Consider the following 21732-nt stretch of genomic DNA (forward strand, 5'->3'; position numbering starts at 1 on the left):
TAAGTATCCCTTCGAAACATCTGGTATGTATGGCATTTATGACATAACATCTTTGAGTATTTTGTCACGAATTGGAATGGGCTTTAAGTATTTCCTTGAGAGCTGGAATGAATTACTCTTCTGACGTGCGCATCGTTTTTTTAGTGATATTTACAGTTCTGAATTCTTCAAATTCAGTGTACTGATACTTCACTTTTAAATGTGATAGCATTCATTCATCAAAACGAAAAGCTGTCGCTTCAGAAAATGGGAACTGAGATCCATGATGTTTGTCCTTTTTTGCAATATTTATCTGTGGGGGTGTCAGATCTGTAAAGTCTGCTTGCATCATTTTAACGACTGAGAATGGCTTATTCTTGCACGATTCTTTAATGACTGTAACCCAATCATGAGGGATGTACACAGTGGAGTTTCTGTTCTTAACGTGCTTCTCAATTCGACTGAAATCTGTCACAGGGCAGTCATGTGTGTCCTACTTGTGGAAACCAATGTTCATTGGCCTTAAATTTTCCTTAACGCACTAGTGATCTCTAGTGCAACAATTGCCTAGGTTTTGCCTTTGCCTCTGCAATTACCAGTAATAATGTGAAGAATGTTTGCCGAGACTTTTGTGTTTCTAAGAATTTTATCAGACGGCTTCTTATCTCATCAGATTCAAGCTTTGCTTTGCTTCATCTTCACTCCACACTAACGTATGTCCCTTCTCAGACCCACAATTGTGACTACCGAAAGTGTAAGTCCACAACTTCCTCTTATAGAATGCAGGTCGAGACATAACCCTTGGTGTTGGAAAGGTTCGTTGTAGATCAAAGACTACTCTAAGGTACTCTTCAGGATTTTCCCTAGCTAATTTTGAAAGCTGTATAATTTTTGTCCAGCAGATGCTTTGGCATGATGTAGGTCCCTTTCAATTTTTAATCTCTTAATAATACACTCCTGGAAATTGAAATAAGAACACCGTGAATTCATTGTCCCAGGAAGGGGAAACTTTATTGACACATTCCTGGGGTCAGATACATCACATGATCACACTGACAGAACCACAGGCACATAGACACAGGCAACAGAACATGCACAATGTCGGCACTAGTACAGTGTATATCCACCTTTCGCAGCAATGCAGGCTGCTATTCTCCCATGGAGACGATCGTAGAGATGCTGGATGTAGTCCTGTGGAACGGCTTGCCATGCCATTTCCACCTGGCGCCTCAGTTGGACCAGTGTTCGTGCTGGACGTGCAGACCGCGTGAGACGACGCTTCATCCAGTCCCAAACATGCTCAATGGGGGACAGATCCGAAGATCTTACTGGCCAGGGTAGTTGACTTACACCTTCTAGAGCACGTTGGGTGGCACGGGATACATGCGGACGTGCATTGTCCTGTTGGAACAGCAAGTTCCCTTGCCGGTCTAGGAATGGTAGAACGATGGGTTCGATGACGGTTTGGATGTACCGTGCCCTATTCAGTGTCCCCTCGACGATCACCAGTGGTGTACGGCGAGTGTAGCAGATCGCTCTCCACACCATAATGCCGGGTGTTGGCCCTGTGTGCCTCGGTCGTATGCAGTCCTGATTGTGGCGCTCACCTGCACGGCGCCAAACACGCATACGACCATCATTGGCACCAAGGCAGAACCGACTCTCACCGCTGAAGACGACACGTCTCCATTCGTCCCTCCATTCACGCCTGTCGCGACACCACTGGAGGCGGGCTGCACGATGTTTGGGCGTGAGCGGAAGACGGCCTAACTGTGTGCGGGACCGTAGCCCAGCTTCATGGAGACGGTTGCGAATGGTCCTCGCCGATACCCCAGGAGCAACAGTGTCCCTAATTTGCTGGGAAGTGGCGGTGCGGTCCCCTACGGCACTGCGTAGGATCCTACGGTCTTGGCGTGCATCTGTGCGTCGCTGCGGTCCGGTCCCAGATCGACGGGCACGTGCACCTTCCGCCGACCACTGGCGACAACATCGATGTACTGTGGAGACCTCACGCCCCACGTGTTGAGCAATTCGGCGGTACGTCCACCCGGCCTCCCGCATGTCCACTATACGCCCTCGCTCAAAGTCCGTCAACTGCACATACGGATCACGTCCACAGTGTCGCGGCATGCTACCAGTGTTAAAGACTGCGATGGAGCTCCGTATGCCACGGCAAACTGGCTGACACTGACGGCGGCGGTGCACAAATGCTGCGCAGCTAGCGCCATTCGACGGCCAACACCGCGGTTCCTGGTGTGTCTGCTGTGCCGTGCGTGTGATCATTGCTTGTACAGCCCTCTCGCAGTGTCCGGAGCAAGTATGGTGGGTCTGACACACCCGTGTCAATGTGTTCTTTTTTCCATTTCCAGGAGTGTATCTTCATAGCTGGTCAACTGTGCATTTTTATTTGCATTTGGAAGTAGTCACATGACATGTGTATGAATGCAGCAATTTAAAACCAATATTAAAATCTTGGTTAAATATATCTCGAAATTTCGAAACTTTTACTTGTGGTGCATTATTTTTTCACGATATTTCAAATGTTCTTGATATAATGAAGAAATAGACATGTCATGGTATAAGTACACTTTATTGGGGTTCTGTGAGTTGCTGTAATGACTGGCATACTTAAGTATATTATTTATGAATGTGAACTGTCTGAACTGATTCTTGTGAAACTTTCCTTGATTGGTTTCCTTTTTTCCTGGAAAGAAAAGAAAAAAGTGATTTTAAAGGTAAATGCCCAGGTGAGATAAATTTAGTGAACGTGTGTCTGAATATGATATGTAAAGAAAAACACTGCATAAATAAGCACAACAGAACATAATTATGGTTTTTCTTGGAAGCAACATTAATTTAATCATTGAATACCTCTTTTGTGATTTGGAGAAGTGGAGTGTCCGTCACGCAAGTATTTTTGTAAATACTTAAGATGTCCTTGATTGTTCTGAAGCCCATGCACACTTAAAAATGCTTCTCTACATACCAAGATATTACAGCCATTAACCTTAACCTGGTTTAAAAAAGTGACCATTCACCGTGAAATTGTGCTTTTCCTTTTCTTTGGGTACCTTGAAAAGTGAACTATATTAATCAGCATAATATTTTATTTATAAATAAGTACATGACAAAAATCAATTTCAAGTTATCATTAATCATAGTTACCTCCTTTGCACTTGTTGCGTCTTATTATTGCTCAGAAGGTAATTATCTCGGAAAATTACATCACCCAGATCCCAAGAAGAGTTTAATATCTGCTCTACACATTCATGAATGTTGCTCCAACACTTTTTTTTACATTTACATCCAGGACTAAGAATTTTAGCACCACAATTTGTCCCGTTTTATCAGATATGTACTCTCTGCCATAATTTCTACGAGGTTTACTTTTTCCCTTTTCCAATTGCTCATATTTCTCATTTTTTCCGCCTTTAGGTTCTTTAGCAGGTGATACTTCAGGAGACCTTTCACATTCATCAGCATCCTAAGCCAAATGAAGTTTTTCAAAATGAGAAAGACCAAAGCCACTTTAACACATATACCAAGCGTTAATATATTATTCAAACAGGCTTATAATACTTAAATTACCAATACTGCATTAATAGGAGAAGTAAAATTTGTTAATGATTCACATGTACATATTTTAATCAGGGAGTATACAACAGTTATGATTATGCAATAATATTTCACTATGATAGACCAAGGCCTCAATGTTTTAAGTGTTTAATAAAGTAAGTATTTTATACTTATCATGTCATTTTCAGATTAAAATTCATCAGAGGGACAATAACTTCTGCCACTGGACGAAAAATCGTCTTCGGAACTAGCCATTTCTGTATCAATCTTCTTTTACGCGTATGCGTGGAAGTAGCCTCATCTTTGGAAACGCCGATGTACTGTGGCTTTGAGTTGTTTCAGACGCAAAAAAGACGGCTTCCTTACAGTATGAGAACAACAAGTATTAACTCCTCTGCCATCTAGTGAGGGAAAATTAAAATATTTACGCAGTAGCTTCCTCTGTTGAGTAGAAATTGAACTAACACAAAAAACTTAGTTTGAGTAAAACGTGGCTTTGGGCCCTACCATCCTCGCCCCTTTAATTTAACGAGATTATTGCTCTTGTGAAAAGTGAAAGACTGATGTCAATGAATCCAAACGACCCTTCACATAACCTACCTGCAGTTTAGAGACAACAGAAGCCTCTGCCATCAGACTGCACAACTGTATCATCATTAGTTGCTTTTGATTATCAATGAGGGTTCGTGGCCTACTCTTAACGTGCGTCAGGAGATGATACAGAGAAGCAGTTTTAGCCTACAGTTCAGTCTTTGCCTTTGATTTTGAATTCAGGCCTTCAGTCTGCTCGACCTTAATGCTTAACAATATGACATTTTTTAAACCTTCCAAGCGAATGTTTGACACTTTTATCGCACATATTTCTCAACAGCAGGTAACAAAATGGTTCTTTTCATACGTCTATATCGCTGCCGACTACATTGGATACAGAAACGACACATGCATAAATACTGTGTACGGAAACAAAGTTCCGAATATAATAAGAAACGTCACTTAACTTTGTGGATGTAAATACAAAACGACAAAACACACACATACAGAAAACCCACAAGAGTCATCTTCAATGAAACTTCAAATTGCACACAATTACAGGCAACTATCACATACATTTTGAACAGACTGAACAGCGTTCCCATAAACCCTTCTGATTGGCAGAAAGAGCTAGCTGTTATCAAACGAATAGAATTAAAAATGGACATAATGGTCGACAAACTGAACAGAAAAATGGAAAGAAGTAATGAAAACCATCAAAGAAACAAGGCATAAACATTGCTTACAAAACAAACATCTCAATACAAATGTACATCCCAAAACAAATCAAAACCAGACATACCAACAATCAATTATCTATCAGCTCAGTTGCAGAGAATGTGGAACGATAGGCACTGGCAGCGCAGTCACTAGATACAGTATAAAAACCACTTCTGAGCATTTGAATACGGTAGAAACCATTGAACAATTGCCGATCGAAAACAAGAACACCAGAGGCCAAGCAATATTTTAAAAGTTACTACTACCATAAGAGTCAGGAAACGAAGACGCCTCTTCCCTTTCTAAGAAAATTTGTACATAGAGGATTAACACAAAATAAATAGTTGCTCAATGAAAAAAAATTTGAAACCAGAGTCTCTAGAATAATAGATGAAATAACGAAGAAGAGGAGCCTTTTCAACCCTTTACCCCTCACACTCTCCCACCCAACCTCAAATTTCATTTCACTTCTTGTTCCTTATCTTCTCCTCTAACTTACGATCCATCACACTAACACACATTTATGTCCACTCATCATGGTTTCTCCATCCCCAACCCAGGAGAGAGAAATTGAAGAAACTATTCCTTCCCTACTCTCACACAGCATATAAACACACAGCAACAAATAGAATTACAATAACAGAATAAGAAGAATAGGTCAAACCAACTACTGCCATAGTCATTTCAGCAACACTAGAAAACACCAACCACAACACATTTAGGAGTAAAAAACACACAGAAAACAATGTTGTGCGGAAAAGAGTGCTGTGAAAAACGTAAGTAATGTGAGAATTGTAAGAAATGCATAGTGCTACAGAACTAGGAAGACGTCAATTGTTAGTGTGTATAAAGCATAAAAACATCGTTGTCCTAGGAGTCTGCATTTCGCGACGTAAGCGAGGAATCAAGCGAAAATCACCGTAGTTAGAAATTAACATATTGTCGCAGAAGAAGCTGAGTAGCACGGTCACCGTGGTGTAGTGGTTATGATACTGCACTGTTGCATGGAAGGTCTCGAGTTCAAAACTCACCTGAACTCTTAAATTTTTGTTTCTATATTCGATTCGAGCACATTCTAGAAGTATCCACAAATGTGAAGAATCATTGTACTGCAATGTTCTGTAACTTTATATATACCATGTGTGTTCTGGCTGGAGGCAGTTCGCTACACACACTTGTATGTGCAATTGCTGAATAAACCATTAAGTTAAGTTGCTGTTCGTCATTCATCTAATTACACCTTCTTCTACGTGACAGTCTGGTGGAGGCTCTGGTTACTGGAACTTGTGATAGCGCACGTTATCGACGACACAGTGGCTCCCATCAGGCCACGACAGGGACACCGTTTACGTGGCGAGAAACACGAGTTCGAGCCGTATTCTACATTCCGCAATCTATCGGAGGCAGAAGATTTTTTTTTTGTGGTTTTAGGGCGCACAACTTCAACGGTCATTAGCGCCCAGACTACGTTAGGAATGCACCTCGAGTCACAAGTTTAAAACAGCAACGAAACGGAAAATACTATAAAAGACAGACTGACAGGCATAGGATAAAAAAAAAACAGCGTAATCAAATGTCCTTAGAGAGGGTTGTCAAATGAAGGCGAGCAGCTGCTCGTGGGTCATCCGCTAAAATGGCATCTAGAGTACATGGCAGGCCAAGATCAAGACGCAGTGTGTTAAAATCCGGACAGGACGTTAAAATGTCACGGACCGTCAGCAATTGCCCACATGGGCAGAACGGCGCCGGCGCAGCCGTCAGCAGATGGCGATGGCTGAACCGGCAGTGTCCAATTCGTAACCGGGCCAAAACTACCTCCTCCCGCCGAGAAGGGCGTGAGGAGGACGTCCAAGCGGCGGGAAGAGGTTTCAAGGCCCGAAGCTTGTTGTCTGTAAGTGCAGCCCAATCGGCATGCCACAGCGATAAAATGCGCCGACAAATGACCCTGCTGCAATCTGATGAAGGGACACAACAAGAAGCTGTCCGAGGCTGGAGGACCGCAGCCTTGGCCGCGGCATCTGCGGCTTCGTTCCCAGGGATACCGACATGGCCAGGAACCCATATAAAGCTAACTGGAGAACCGACGTCCACCAGCTGCTGGAGAGAGCGTTGGATCCGGTGCACGAAAGGGTGAACCGGGTACGGATCACTGAGGCTCTGGATGGCGCTCAGGGAATGGGAGCAGATGACATAAGCAGAATGTCGGTGGCGGCAGATGTAAAGAACAGCCTGGTAGGGAGCAAAGAGCTCAGCTGTGAAGACCGAACAATGGCCATGGAGCCGGTATTTGAAAGTTTGTGCCCCAACAATAAAAGAACACCCGACCCCGTCATTGGTCTTAGAGCCATCTGTATAAATGAAGGTCATATTCATAAACTTCGAACGAAGGTCAACAAAACGTGAGTGGTAGACTGAACCGGGGGTAACCACTTTTGGGAGCGAGCAGAGGTCAAGGTGGACGCGAACCTGAGCCTGGAGCCAAGGAGGCGAGTGGCTCTCGCCAACTCTAAAGGTTGCAGGGAGTGAAAAATCAAGGTGTTGAAGGAGGCGACGAAAGCTAACTCCAGGGGGTAGCAGGGCAGAGACATACAACCCGTATTGACGGTCGAGAGAGTCATCAGAAAAGGAACGATAAGACGGGTGGTCGGGCATTGCCAGTAGCTGACAGGCATACCGTCAAAGCAGTATTTCGCGCCGGTAGGTGAGAGGCAATTCACCAGCGTCAGCATGATGACTCTCGACGGGACTAGCATAAAACGCTCCGATCGCAGGTCGTAGACCCCGATGCTGTATGGACTTGAGGCGGCGTAAGATGGATGGCTGTGCAGAGGAGTATACGAAACGCCCATAATCCAGCTTGGAGCGGACGATCGACCGATATAGGCGAAGTAGGACGGTTCGATCCGCTCCCCACGACATAGCACTGAGAATACGGAGAACACGGAGAACATTTAGAGAACGTGTACAACGGGCAGCCAAATATGACATGTGGAGACCAGCTGAGTTTGCTGTCAAATGTAAGACCTAAAAATTTTGTTGTCTCCACGAATGGGAGAGCAACGGCACCGAGTCGTAAGGACGGTGGGAGAAACTCTTTGTAGCGCCAGAAGTTAATACAGACCGTCTTCTCGGCAGAAAAACGGAAGCCATTGGCGACACTCCAAGAGTAAAGATGGTCAAGAGAACGCTGAAGACAGCACTCCAGGAATCATGTACGCTGCGCGCTGCAATAGATGGTAAAATCGTCCACGAAAAGGGAGCCTGATACATCAGCTGGGAGGCAATCCATTATTGGATTGATCGCTATGGCGAAGAGAGCGACGCTCAAAACTGAGCCCTGTGGCACCCCATTCTGCTGGCGAAATGTGTGACAGGACAGAACCAACACGTACCCTGAACTGTCGATCCATTAAAAAGGAACGAATAAAAAGAGGGAGGTGACCGCGAAGGTCCCATGTATGCATGGTGTGGAGAATGCCCGCCCTCCAACAGGTGTCGTAAGCCTTCTCCAAATCAAAGAACACAGCCGCGGTCGGGCGCTTCCGCAAGACGTTATTCATAATGAAGGTCGACAAGGTAACCTGATGGTCAACATCGGCGCCTACGAAATCCACATTGTACATTGGTAAGTAGGCGTCGAGACTCGAGCAGCCAAACCGAACGTGAGTTAACCATTCGCTCCATTACTTTACTGACACAGCTGGTAAGCGAGATGGGTCGATAACTGGAAGGCAAGTGCTTGTCCTTCCCCGGCTTAGGAATCGGGACAACAATAGACTCGCGCCAGCATGCGGGAACATGACCCTCAATCCAGATGCGATTGTAGGTACGAAGAAGAAAACCTTTACCCGCAGGAGAAAGGTTCTTCAGCATCTGAATATGAATAGAATCAGGCCCTGGAGTGGAGGACCAGGATCGGCCAAGTGCGTTTTCGAGTTCCCGCATGGTGAATGGGGCATTATAACTTTCACGATTAGAGGAGCGAAAGTTAGGTGGCCTAGCCTCCCCTGCCTGTTTGTGGGGGAGAAAGGCAGGGTGATAATGAGCGGAGCTCGAAACCTCTGCGAAAAAGCGGCCGAAGGCATTGGAGACAGCCTCAGGGGCCACAAGGTCGTCATTCGCGACAGTCAAGCCAGAAACTGGTGAGTGGACCTTAGTGCCAGATAGCCGGCGCAGGCTACCCCAGACAACAGAAGGAGTAAAACTGTTGAAGGTGCTTGTAAAAGCAGCCCAGCTGGCTTTCTTGCTTTCTTCTGCGCACGTAATCGTTTATAATTGATACAATTCGCCATTGTAGGGTGGCGTTTAAATGTGCGTAAAGCACGTCGACGAGCACGTAAAGCGTCTCTACATGCTGCGGTCCACCAGGGGACCGGTACGCGACGTGGAGAAGAAGTAGGTTGAGGGATGGAATATTCAGCAGCAGTGAGAATGACTTCCGTGAGGTGTGCGACCTGACGATCGCAGCTTGTGAAGGTTTGATCCTGAAAGGTCGCCCTGGAATAGAAGAGCCCCAGTCTGCTTTGGAGATGGTCCAACTAGATGAGCACGGAGAGGGGGTATGCTGCAGGAGATGGATAACACACGGGAAGTGGTCGCTCGACTATGTATCAGAAAGTGCATACCACTCAAACTGGCGTCCAAGTTGGGATGTACATATAGAGAGGTCTAAATGGGAATAGGTGTGAGATGTGTCCGAAAGAAAAGTAGGGGCGCCAGTATTGAGGCAGACAAGATTGAGCTGGTTGAAAATGTGTGCTAATAGGGAGCCCCTCGGACAGGATGCTGGAGAGCCCCAAAGGGGATGGTGGGCATTGAAGTCTCCAGTTAACAAAAATGGTGCAGGTAGCTGAGCAATAAGTTGCATCATGTCTGCCCTGGTAACGGCAGACGACGATGGAGTGTAAACGGTACAAATGGAAAATGTAAAAGTGGGGAGAGTAATGCGGATGGCAACTGCCTGCAGGCCGGTGTGCAACGTGATGGGATCGTAGTAAATATCATCCCGGACCAGCAACATAACCCCTCCATGAGCCGGGATACCTACCACAGGTGGTAGGTCAAAACGCACAGAGGTGTAGTGTGCCAAGGCAATTTGATCGCATGGGCGTAGCTCCGTTTCCTGGAGGGCTACGACGAGCGGATAGTGCAAGCGGAGCAGCAACTTCAAGTCCTCTCGGTTGGAGCGAATGCTGCGAATATTCCAGTGAATAAGTGCCATTGTAAGAAGAAAAGGAAGATGAAAGAAGGGGTCACCTCGAAGGCCGCTGAGGGCCTGGCTTCGAGCGACCACTGCCGCCGCTATCAGTAAGCGGACAGTCATCGTCCATTGGTTCTATAGGTTCATCGGCCATCTTGGTAAGATGGCCGGGAGGGGGAGCTTCCTCCGCCGGTGAACGGCCAGATGTTCGGCTACCAGCGGTGCGGCCAGGTGACACGGATGACGGCCTGGGGCGGCAACCGCTGGGTGGCGCAGGAGAAGAAATGCGCCGTGGCGGAGAAGGAGAAGTGTGCTTCCTATGAGCCTTCTTGGAAGGTCGTTTGGTGGAAGTACCGGTCGATGGCTGGGAGGTCGAGGTACGTAGGAAGTCTGCACGGGACGGTTCCTTCTTGAAGGCCCGTGCATCTGACTTCTGGGTCTTCGTCTTAGCAGAAGCTGATGAAGGTGCTGGTGTCTGTGGGGTGATGGGAGGAAGAGGAGACGTCGCCCGCGTGATCTTAGCACTGGCCGAACGGACGACCGTGGTGCTGAAGGTCAGATCGCATGTCTGGGTTGCCACCTCCCTGGTAGTCCGAGGAGAGGCGAGGACAGTAATGTATTTCCCCGCTGGGAGCAGCGTGGGCTTCCTACTAGCCAATAGCTTGCGAGCAGCCAAGCTGGACACTTTCTCTTTGCCCCGAATTTCTTGGATACAGCGTTCTTCCTTATAGACGGGACAGTCGCGGGAGGATGCGGCATGGTCACCCTGACAGTTCAGTTCACACAATGAGGAGACAGAGATGGACAGTCACCCTCATGGGCATCCCTGCCATAAGTGACACATTTAGCCGCATTGGAACAAGACTGGCGAGTGTGATTAAAACGCTGACACTGGTAGCAGCGCGTAGGTGTCGGGACATAGAGGCGAACAGAAATAACCTCGTAGCCCGAATTGATGCGCGATGGCAGCTTAGCACTATCAAAGGCCAAGAAAAGTGTCCGGGTCGGTACAAGGTCATTGTTGACCTTTTTCATGACCTTATGGACAGCCGTCATGCCCTGCTCAGCGAGGAAAGATTGAATCTCCTCGTCAGTCAATCCGTCGAGGGATCTAGTATAGACCACACCACGAGACGAAGTCAAAGTTCGGTGAGCCTCCACCCGGACAGGGAACGTGTAGAGGAGTGTGGCCCGAAGCAGTTTTTGTGCCTGAAAGGCGCTCTCAGTTTCTAGTAACAAGGTACCATTACGCAACCCGGTACAAGATTTGACAGATCCGGCTATGGCATCTACACCCTTCTGGATAACGAAAGGGTTGACAGAGGAAAAATCCTTTCCATCCTCAGATCAAGAAACGACGAGGAACTGTGGGGTAGGCGGTAGTACTTTCGTCACTGGGGGCTGGTCAAGTTTCCGTTTGTGGGCAGAAGTCGAGAAAGAAGAGAAATCCATTGCGGAGGAATCCCCATGATTGCCAGCGTCTCCGACGGTGCGCTCCTTCCTTGTGTGGACCCTCTCAGAGGGCACTCCCGCCTTAGGTGAATGTTTACACCTCAGGTCACACCTCCCGAGAAACAGACGTAGGGACCAATCGGCATGGTCAGAAGGTATCAGCTCAGGCAACCACCCCTCCCTGGGCCTGGCCTTTACCAGGGGGTACGCGCGTGCCTTACTTGTCTACCCAGGGCGGGAAATTACGCGCTACCCCGTCACCGGCTACGCGTGCGAACGCGTGGGTCTGCCTTCAGGGGCGCACAGGGAGGAAGGAAGAAGAAAAAGAAGAGAGAGGGAGAGAGAGAGAGGACAGACTGTCTCAAACGCCGAGACGGAGGAGGAGGAGGAGGCACGGAGGAGGAGGAGGAGGAGGCACGGAGGAGGAGGAGGAGGAGGCACGGAGGAGGAGGAGGAGGAGGCACGGAGGAGGAGGAGGAGGCACGGAGGAGGAGGAGGAGGAGGCACGGAGGAGGAGGAGGAGGAGGCACGGAGGAGGAGGAGGAGGAGGCACGGAGGAGGAGGAGGAGGAGGCACGGAGGAGGAGGAGGAGGAGGCACGGAGGAGGAGGAGGAGGAGGCACGGAGGAGGACAAGGAGGCACGGAGGAGGACAAGGAGGCACGGAGGAGGACAAGGAGGCACGGAGGAGGACAAGGAGGCACGGAGGAGGACAAGGAGGCACGGAGGAGGACAAGGAGGCACGGAGGAGGAGAAGGAGGCACGGAGGAGGAGAAGGAGGCACGGAGGAGGAGAAGGAGGCACGGAGGAGGAGAAGGAGGCACGGAGGAGGAGAAGGAGGCACGGAGGAGGAGAAGGAGGCACGGAGGAGGAGAAGGAGGCACGGAGGAGGAGAAGGAGGCACGGAGGAGGAGAAGGAGGCACGGAGGAGGAGAAGGAGGCACGGAGGAGGAGAAGGAGGCACGGAGGAGGAGGAGAAGGAGGCACGGAGGAGGAGGAGAAGGAGGCACGGAGGAGGAGGAGAAGGAGGCACGGAGGAGGAGGAGAAGGAGGCACGGAGGAGGAGGAGAAGGAGGCACGGAGGAGGAGGAGAAGGAGGCACGGAGGAGGAGGAGAAGGAGGCACGGAGGAGGAGGAGAAGGAGGCACGGAGGAGGAGGAGAAGGAGGCACGGAGGAGGAGGAGAAGGAGGCACGGAGGAGGAGGAGAAGGAGGCACGGAGGAGGAGGAGAAGGAGGCACGGAGGAGGAGGAGGAGAAGGAGGCACGGAGGAGGAGGAGGAGAAGGAGGCACGGAGGAGGAGGAGGAGAAGGAGGCACGGAGGAGGAGGAGGAGAAGGAGGCACGGAGGAGGAGGAGGAGAAGGAGGCACGGAGGAGGAGGAGAAGGAGGCACGGAGGAGGAGGAGAAGGAGGCACGGAGGAGGAGGGGAAGGAGGCACGGAGGAGGAGGAGAAGGAGGCACGGAGGAGGAGGAGAAGGAGGCACGGAGGAGGAGGAGAAGGAGGCACGGAGGAGGAGGAGAAGGAGGCACGGAGGAGGAGGAGAAGGAGGCACGGAGGAGGAGGAGAAGGAGGCACGGAGGAGGAGGAGAAGGAGGCACGGAGGAGGAGGAGAAGGAGGCACGGAGGAGGAGGAGAAGGAGGCACGGAGGAGGAGGAGAAGGAGGCACGGAGGAGGAGGAGAAGGAGGCACGGAGGAGGAGGAGAAGGAGGCACGGAGGAGGAGGAGAAGGAGGCACGGAGGAGGAGGAGAAGGAGGCACGGAGGAGGAGGAGAAGGAGGCACGGAGGAGGAGGAGAAGGAGGCACGGAGGAGGAGGAGAAGGAGGCACGGAGGAGGAGGAGAAGGAGGCACGGAGGAGGAGGAGAAGGAGGCACGGAGGAGGAGGAGAAGGAGGCACGGAGGAGGAGGAGAAGGAGGCACGGAGGAGGAGGAGAAGGAGGCACGGAGGAGGAGGAGAAGGAGGCACGGAGGAGGAGGAGAAGGAGGCACGGAGGAGGAGGAGAAGGAGGCACGGAGGAGGAGGAGAAGGAGGCACGGAGGAGGAGGAGAAGGAGGCACGGAGGAGGAGGAGAAGGAGGCACGGAGGAGGAGGAGAAGGAGGCACGGAGGAGGAGGAGAAGGAGGCACGGAGGAGGAGGAGAAGGAGGCACGGAGGAGGAGGAGAAGGAGGCACGGAGGAGGAGGAGAAGGAGGCACGGAGGAGGAGGAGAAGGAGGCACGGAGGAGGAGGAGAAGGAGGCACGGAGGAGGAGGAGAAGGAGGCACGGAGGAGGAGGAGAAGGAGGCACGGAGGAGGAGGAGAAGGAGGCACGGAGGAGGAGGAGAAGGAGGCACGGAGGAGGAGGAGAAGGAGGCACGGAGGAGGAGGAGAAGGAGGCACGGAGGAGGAGGAGAAGGAGGCACGGAGGAGGAGGAGAAGGAGGCACGGAGGAGGAGGAGAAGGAGGCACGGAGGAGGAGGAGAAGGAGGCACGGAGGAGGAGGAGAAGGAGGCACGGAGGAGGAGGAGAAGGAGGCACGGAGGAGGAGGAGAAGGAGGCACGGAGGAGGAGGAGAAGGAGGCACGGAGGAGGAGGAGAAGGAGGCACGGAGGAGGAGGAGAAGGAGGCACGGAGGAGGAGGAGAAGGAGGCACGGAGGAGGAGGAGAAGGAGGCACGGAGGAGGAGGAGAAGGAGGCACGGAGGAGGAGGAGAAGGAGGCACGGAGGAGGAGGAGAAGGAGGCACGGAGGAGGAGGAGAAGGAGGCACGGAGGAGGAGGAGAAGGAGGCACGGAGGAGGAGGAGAAGGAGGCACGGAGGAGGAGGAGAAGGAGGCACGGAGGAGGAGGAGAAGGAGGCACGGAGGAGGAGGAGAAGGAGGCACGGAGGAGGAGGAGAAGGAGGCACGGAGGAGGAGGAGAAGGAGGCACGGAGGAGGAGGAGAAGGAGGCACGGAGGAGGAGGAGAAGGAGGCACGGAGGAGGAGGAGAAGGAGGCACGGAGGAGGAGGAGAAGGAGGCACGGAGGAGGAGAAGGAGGCACGGAGGAGGAGAAGGAGGCACGGAGGAGGAGAAGGAGGCACGGAGGAGGAGAAGGAGGCACGGAGGAGGAGAAGGAGGCACGGAGGAGGAGAAGGAGGCACGGAGGAGGAGAAGGAGGCACGGAGGAGGAGAAGGAGGCACGGAGGAGGAGAAGGAGGCACGGAGGAGGAGAAGGAGGCACGGAGGAGGAGAAGGAGGCACGGAGGAGGAGAAGGAGGCACGGAGGAGGAGAAGGAGGCACGGAGGAGGAGAAGGAGGCACGGAGGAGGAGAAGGAGGCACGGAGGAGGAGAAGGAGGCACGGAGGAGGAGAAGGAGGCACGGAGGAGGAGAAGGAGGCACGGAGGAGGAGAAGGAGGCACGGAGGAGGAGAAGGAGGCACGGAGGAGGAGAAGGAGGCACGGAGGAGGAGAAGGAGGCACGGAGGAGGAGAAGGAGGCACGGAGGAGGAGAAGGAGGCACGGAGGAGGAGAAGGAGGCACGGAGGAGGAGAAGGAGGCACGGAGGAGGAGAAGGAGGCACGGAGGAGGAGAAGGAGGCACGGAGGAGGAGAAGGAGGCACGGAGGAGGAGAAGGAGGCACGGAGGAGGAGAAGGAGGCACGGAGGAGGAGAAGGAGGCACGGAGGAGGAGAAGGAGGCACGGAGGAGGAGAAGGAGGCACGGAGGAGGAGAAGGAGGCACGGAGGAGGAGAAGGAGGCACGGAGGAGGAGAAGGAGGCACGGAGGAGGAGAAGGAGGCACGGAGGAGGAGAAGGAGGCACGGAGGAGGAGAAGGAGGCACGGAGGAGGAGAAGGAGGCACGGAGGAGGAGAAGGAGGCACGGAGGAGGAGAAGGAGGCACGGAGGAGGAGAAGGAGGCACGGAGGAGGAGAAGGAGGCACGGAGGAGGAGAAGGAGGCACGGAGGAGGAGAAGGAGGCACGGAGGAGGAGAAGGAGGCACGGAGGAGGAGAAGGAGGCACGGAGGAGGAGAAGGAGGCACGGAGGAGGAGAAGGAGGCACGGAGGAGGAGAAGGAGGCACGGAGGAGGAGAAGGAGGCACGGAGGAGGAGAAGGAGGCACGGAGGAGGAGAAGGAGGCACGGAGGAGGAGAAGGAGGCACGGAGGAGGAGAAGGAGGCACGGAGGAGGAGAAGGAGGCACGGAGGAGGAGAAGGAGGCACGGAGGAGGAGAAGGAGGCACGGAGGAGGAGAAGGAGGCACGGAGGAGGAGAAGGAGGCACGGAGGAGGAGAAGGAGGCACGGAGGAGGAGAAGGAGGCACGGAGGAGGAGAAGGAGGCACGGAGGAGGAGAAGGAGGCACGGAGGAGGAGAAGGAGGCACGGAGGAGGAGAAGGAGGCACGGAGGAGGAGAAGGAGGCACGGAGGAGGAGAAGGAGGCACGGAGGAGGAGAAGGAGGCACGGAGGAGGAGAAGGAGGCACGGAGGAGGAGAAGGAGGCACGGAGGAGGAGAAGGAGGCACGGAGGAGGAGAAGGAGGCACGGAGGAGGAGAAGGAGGCACGGAGGAGGAGAAGGAGGCACGGAGGAGGAGAAGGAGGCACGGAGGAGGAGAAGGAGGCACGGAGGAGGAGAAGGAGGCACGGAGGAGGAGAAGGAGGCACGGAGGAGGAGAAGGAGGCACGGAGGAGGAGAAGGAGGCACGGAGGAGGAGAAGGAGGCACGGAGGAGAAGGAGGCACGGAGGAGAAGGAGGCACGGAGGAGAAGGAGGCACGGAGGAGAAGGAGGCACGGAGGAGAAGGAGGCACGGAGGAGAAGGAGGCACGGAGGAGAAGGAGGCACGGAGGAGAAGGAGGCACGGAGGAGAAGGAGGCACGGAGGAGAAGGAGGCACGGAGGAGAAGGAGGCACGGAGGAGAAGGAGGCACGGAGGAGAAGGAGGCACGGAGGAGAAGGAGGCACGGAGGAGAAGGAGGCACGGAGGAGAAGGAGGCACGGAGGAGAAGGAGGCACGGAGGAGAAGGAGGCACGGAGGAGAAGGAGGCACGGAGGAGAAGGAGGCACGGAGGAGAAGGAGGCACGGAGGAGAAGGAGGCACGGAGGAGAAGGAGGCACGGAGAAGGAGGCACGGAGAAGGAGGCACGGAGAAGGAGGCACGGAGAAGGAGGCACGGAGAAGGAGGCACGGAGAAGGAGGCACGGAGAAGGAGGCACGGAGAAGGAGGCACGGAGAAGGAGGCACGGAGAAGGAGGCACGGAGAAGGAGGCACGGAAGACAGTGAGATGGAGAAGAACAAAGAAATGAACTAACCAAAGAAGGAAGAAACCAACCAAAGAAGGAAGAAACGAGAAGCGAAAAACCAAGAAGACCACAAATATAGGTCGTGGGACCGTCCGTCTCCGGACGCAGGCGCTAACTACCTGCTTGAGGGGGATGGACTCCTTTTAGCCGCAGGAATACCTCAGGCCTATTCTAACCCCTGGACCCACAGGGGGGGGGGGGAGGCAGAAGAGGACGTTACAATGACAGCAACTGTGTGCCACCACACGAGTCCTTCCGTGTTCTCTGCTTACTATGGCCAAGATCGAAATAATTGGGTGAAGGTGTATGAGTGTACTGCCAAATTTAACAAATGTGATGACATTGTGTTTGGTTAACGTAATTTTTTACTTGGAGGGCACTGCAAGCAATGGTATAAGAACGAGGAGAAGTTCACAAGCTGGGAAGTATTCCAAGCGGAACTGAACAAGTTATTTCGGCAACACACAACGACAGAAGTGCAAGGCTGAGGATCAAGTGCAGTGCACAGCGTTGAGGAGAAACTACTGTATCCTACATTCAAGACGCATTCAAGACGTTTTGGAGCTGTGTAGAATAGTGGATCCTACAATGGAGGGGAGGACAGGTTGCACATTTCATGAAGGGCGTTGCTCAGGACCTGTATCAATCCCTACCCCTGAACGAAGTTTCGACAGCATCCAATTATGTTACCAGTACATCAAAACAAGGCATAAAAAAAGAGTTACACGCAAGAATTTTGTACGGCTTCCAAAACTCGTATCAATGTCTGATGGAGGAAGAAACGTATTTCGCAAGTGTTCGTCAGATAGTGAGAGAAGAAGTTCAGAAGGCACTTGGATTGCACGGCGAACAGAAAACCGAAACGCTTCAAGAGGTCGTAAGTGACGAAGTGGAACAGACATTGAACCCAATCTCTCGTCCTTCGTTTCCCTTTAATAAGGTCAAAAGTCGCGACCCAGGCGAAGTTACGTTCCTACAATGCCGCATGAGGAACCTATTTGGGCACTAGGGAAGATTGACGTGTGGAGGACCCAGAATAAAGAACAGTGCGTTTCCACTGCGGACGACCGGGACATGTGGTGCGCTATTGTCGAGAAAGGCGGCAGATATTTGATGTCGCCCGAGCCAGAACACCACAGACCGATCTCAACAGACGCCAACTCCGGGACGACGTAGGTCACCACCGCCGCAAGCTAGCAGCTGGAGATGACGCTCCCCAACATGGTGATCAAGATTTCCATCGCCGTTTAGAAGCTCCAGCCGATCACCTAGGCGCTGCAACCTGGAAACTATACGGTGCGATCTTCCTTGAAGGTGAGGCTGCCAAAGAGAAAAATCCTCCGCCGTCTATCACTACAAAAATGATATGAAACTACGTCGATATCCTCATGGATGACCGACCAGCTCAAGCTCTTGTGGACTCTTTAGCATCATAGTGATTTCGGAGAAGTGCAGTCGCCAATTGCAGAAACCCGTATTCGCCGACAGCAAAACATCTCTACTAAAGGTGGCTAACGGGAACTATGTAAAACCTACAGGAAGATGTACCATTCGTGTGTGTAAGTGGCCATACAGATCCCTTAGAATTCATCGTCTTACAGGAGTAATCATGACTACGTCCTCGGATGGGACTTTTTGAAAGCTTCTAAAGCAATTATAGATTATGGTTGCTCGAAGATCGTGCTAGAGGAGATGAGATACTGTGGACAGGAAGATGCGCATCCGAGTGTGTGGAGACTGTGCTGGATGGAGTGATCATTCCTGCAATCAGCGCTGGAAAGGTAACTGTCATGCGTCATACCACGCATCAACCCATGGATCTTTTAGTGGAATCTAAGAAAAGCATACCACCGAAGAATAACTGTCATACCAGCCTCTGTCATCTCGTTTAAGAACGGATTCAGTGAATTGTGGATGGTTAACTGTCGCCGAGAACCGCATTTCCTTCCAAGACTGATGTGCGTAGCAAACGCTAAACCGTTAATCGCCAAACAGCTGAGTGTTACAGAAACCTTCCATGCCAAGTCTTTGGGCGAAATTAGCGCTACCACCACGAGACAATTTGTTCTAGCTCGACTATCACCAGATCTCACTAAGGAACAGCAAAAGAAGCTACTTGACATTTTTCAAGAGTTCTCTGAATGCTTCAATCCACAGGTGAAGAGCAAATTAGACAGCTCGACGGTGAAGCACCGGAGTAGCAGCGGAGACCATCAACCAATAAGCCAGAGAGCATACTGTGTGTCAGGAACGGAACGTGGAATAATTCGCGACGAGGTAGAGAAAATAATGATGAATGGCATCATTCAGCCTTCAAAGAGCCCATGGCCGTCACCATTGGTTCTCGTCAGAAGAATGGCAGTTGGCGCTTTTGTGTTGATTACAGGAAGCTTAATAAGGTAACAAAACAGGACGATTACCCTCTTCCAGCATTTAACGATACACTAGATTGTCTGAAAGGGGGGGGGGGCGAGTTTTCTTTTTTTTTGTAGGGATTAAGGGCGCTCAACTGTTGAGGTCATTAGCGCCCAGTCACTGGTGTGAAAGCACATGGAATCTGCTAAAACTCAAGGGGATGGGGGGACACCAGAAGGACCTGACAAAGATGCAGAGAAAATAAGTAAAAAGGTTAAATGTCTTTGGTCAAGCCAGTTAAAGTTATAAAACGCAGAATACGAGCAGCTGCTCGAGCGTCATCAGCTAAAACATCCGGTAAAGCAGATGGCAGGGACAGGACAACACGAAATTGACTAAAACGGGGACACGACAATAGAAGATGGCGCTCTGTTAATGCCTGATCACAAGGGCACTGCGTGGCTGGGTCACCGGAGAGCAGGTACCGGTGGCTAAACCGGCAATGCCCAATCCGCAACCTGGTCAGAAGGACCTCCTCGCGCCGAGATGGTCGGGAGGATGTTGTCCAAGCAGTTGGGAGCGGTTTTACTGCCCGGAGCTTGTTTCCTTGGAGGGATGACCAAGCATCCCACCACAACGACACAAGCCTCTTACATACATCCCCACGAACGTCAGATGACGGGACAATGGGAGGCTGGCCGAGGCAGGAGGACTGCAGCCTTGGCTGCAGCATCTGCAGCCTCATTCCCAGGCACTCCTACATGTCTGGGGAACCCGCAGGAAGCTGACAGGAGAACCATTATCAGCGAAAGAATGGAGGGACTGCTTTATCCGTTGAATCAAGGGATGGACCGGATAGGGAGCTCCAAGGCTCTGAAGAGCACTGAGTGAGTCAGAGCAGAGTACATACGATCAATGGCGGTGGCGGCGGGCATACTGAACAGCCTGATGTAGAGCAAAAAGCTCGGCCGTAAAGCTGGAACATTGGTCGAGGAGCCGGTATTTAAAGGTGGCGGCCCCATCGAGAAAGGCACAGCCGACACAGTCGTCAGTTTTGGAGCCATCGGTGTAAATAAAGGTGTGACCGGAAAGTCGAGCACGAAGTTCGACAAACCGTGAGCAATACACTGCAGCCGGAGTACCCTCCTTCAGGAGTGAGCTGAGGTCGAGATAAATATGAACCGGAGCCTGGAGCCAAGGTGGTGTCGGGCTCTCACCCTCTCTGAAGGTGGTAGGGAGGGCAAAATCCAATTGTCGAAGCAGACGACGGAAGCGGACTCCGGGGCGGGAGGGGGGGGGGGGGCAGCAAGGCAGACACACAACCCGTACTGATGGTCGAGAGACTCGGCGAAGAAGGACTTGTAAGAGGGGTGGTCGGGCATAGACAACAGCCGGCAGGCATACCGACACAGCAGTACGTCGCGCCGGTAGGTCAATGGTAACTCGGCAGCTTCAGCATAAAGACTCTCGACAGGACTAGTGTAGAAGGCTCCGGTCGCAAGACGTATCCCCCGATGGTGAATGGAGTTGAGCCGGCGTAAGAGGGATGGCCGAGCGGACGAGTAGACGAAGCTCCCATAATCCAGCTTCGATCGGACTATGGACCGATACAAGCGAAGCAGGACAGTGCGATCCGCTCCCCAAGATGAACCGCTAAGAACTCTGAGGACGTTAAGGGAACGTGTACAACGGGCCGCCAAATAAGAGACATGTGGAGACCAACACAGTTTTCTGTCCAACGTGAGCCCTAGAGACTTATTTGTTTCCGCGAATGGGAGAACAATGGGACCGAGATGTAAGGATGGCGGAAGGAACGCTGTACATCGCCGAAAGTTGATACAAACCGTCTTCTCTTCAGAGAACCGGAAGCCATTTGCCACGCTCCATGAGTAGAGGCTGTCTAGACAACGCTGAAGGCAGCGCTCCAGGAGGCATGTTCTCTGGGCACTGCAGTAGATTGCGAAGTCATCGACAAAGAGAGAGCCTGAGACATTAGGTGGAATACAATCCATAATTGGATTGATCGCAATGGCAAAAAGTGCTACGCTCAAGATGGAGCCCTGAGGCACTCTGTTCTCCTGGAGGAAGACGTCGGACAATACGGAACCCACACGTACCGTAAACTTTCGATCCGTTAAAAAGGAATCAATAAAAAGAGGCAGGCGACCGCGTAGGCCCCACCTGTGCATAGTGCAGAGGATACCTCCTCTCCAACAGGTATCATAAGCCTTCTCCAAGTCGAAGAACACTGCTACCGTTTGGCGCCTTCGCAAAAAGTTGTTCACGATGAATGTCGACAAGGTCACAAGGTGATCAGCAGCAGAGCGGCCGCGACGAGAGCCGCATTGGACATTAGTAAGTAGTCGTCGAGATTCAAGAATCCAGACTAACCGAGCATTAACCATGCGCTCCATCACCTTACAGACACAGCTTGTAAGAGAAATGGGGCGGTAACTGGAAAGAAGGTGTCTATCCTTCCCGGGTTTGGGTATAGGAACAACGACGGCGTCACGCCAACGCATGGGGACCTGACCTTCGGTCCAGACGCGATTGTAGGTATGAAGAAGGAAGCTTTTGCCCGCCGGAGAAAGGTGTGCCAGCATCTGAACGTGAATGGCATCTGGCCCTGGAGCAGAGGACCGGGACAGTGCAAGCGCACGT

The 21732-nt window shown here is 51.8% G+C and overlaps 1 protein-coding gene across 1 annotated transcript in view; it reads left to right on the forward strand.

Annotated features, from left to right (window-relative positions):
* Positions 1–16696, forward strand: part of LOC126456038 (trichohyalin-like) — a 133955-nt gene extending 117259 nt beyond the window's left edge. The window contains exon 2 of the mRNA XM_050091794.1: positions 12088–16696. Within this exon, the coding sequence (XP_049947751.1) occupies positions 12088–16696 (4609 nt within the window). The remainder of the gene's footprint in view (positions 1–12087) is intronic.
* Positions 16697–21732: the final 5036 nt, after the last annotated feature.

The sequence above is a fragment of the Schistocerca serialis genome, chromosome 2 (assembly GCF_023864345.2).
Source record: "Schistocerca serialis cubense isolate TAMUIC-IGC-003099 chromosome 2, iqSchSeri2.2, whole genome shotgun sequence".
NCBI lineage: Eukaryota > Metazoa > Arthropoda > Insecta > Orthoptera > Acrididae > Schistocerca > Schistocerca serialis.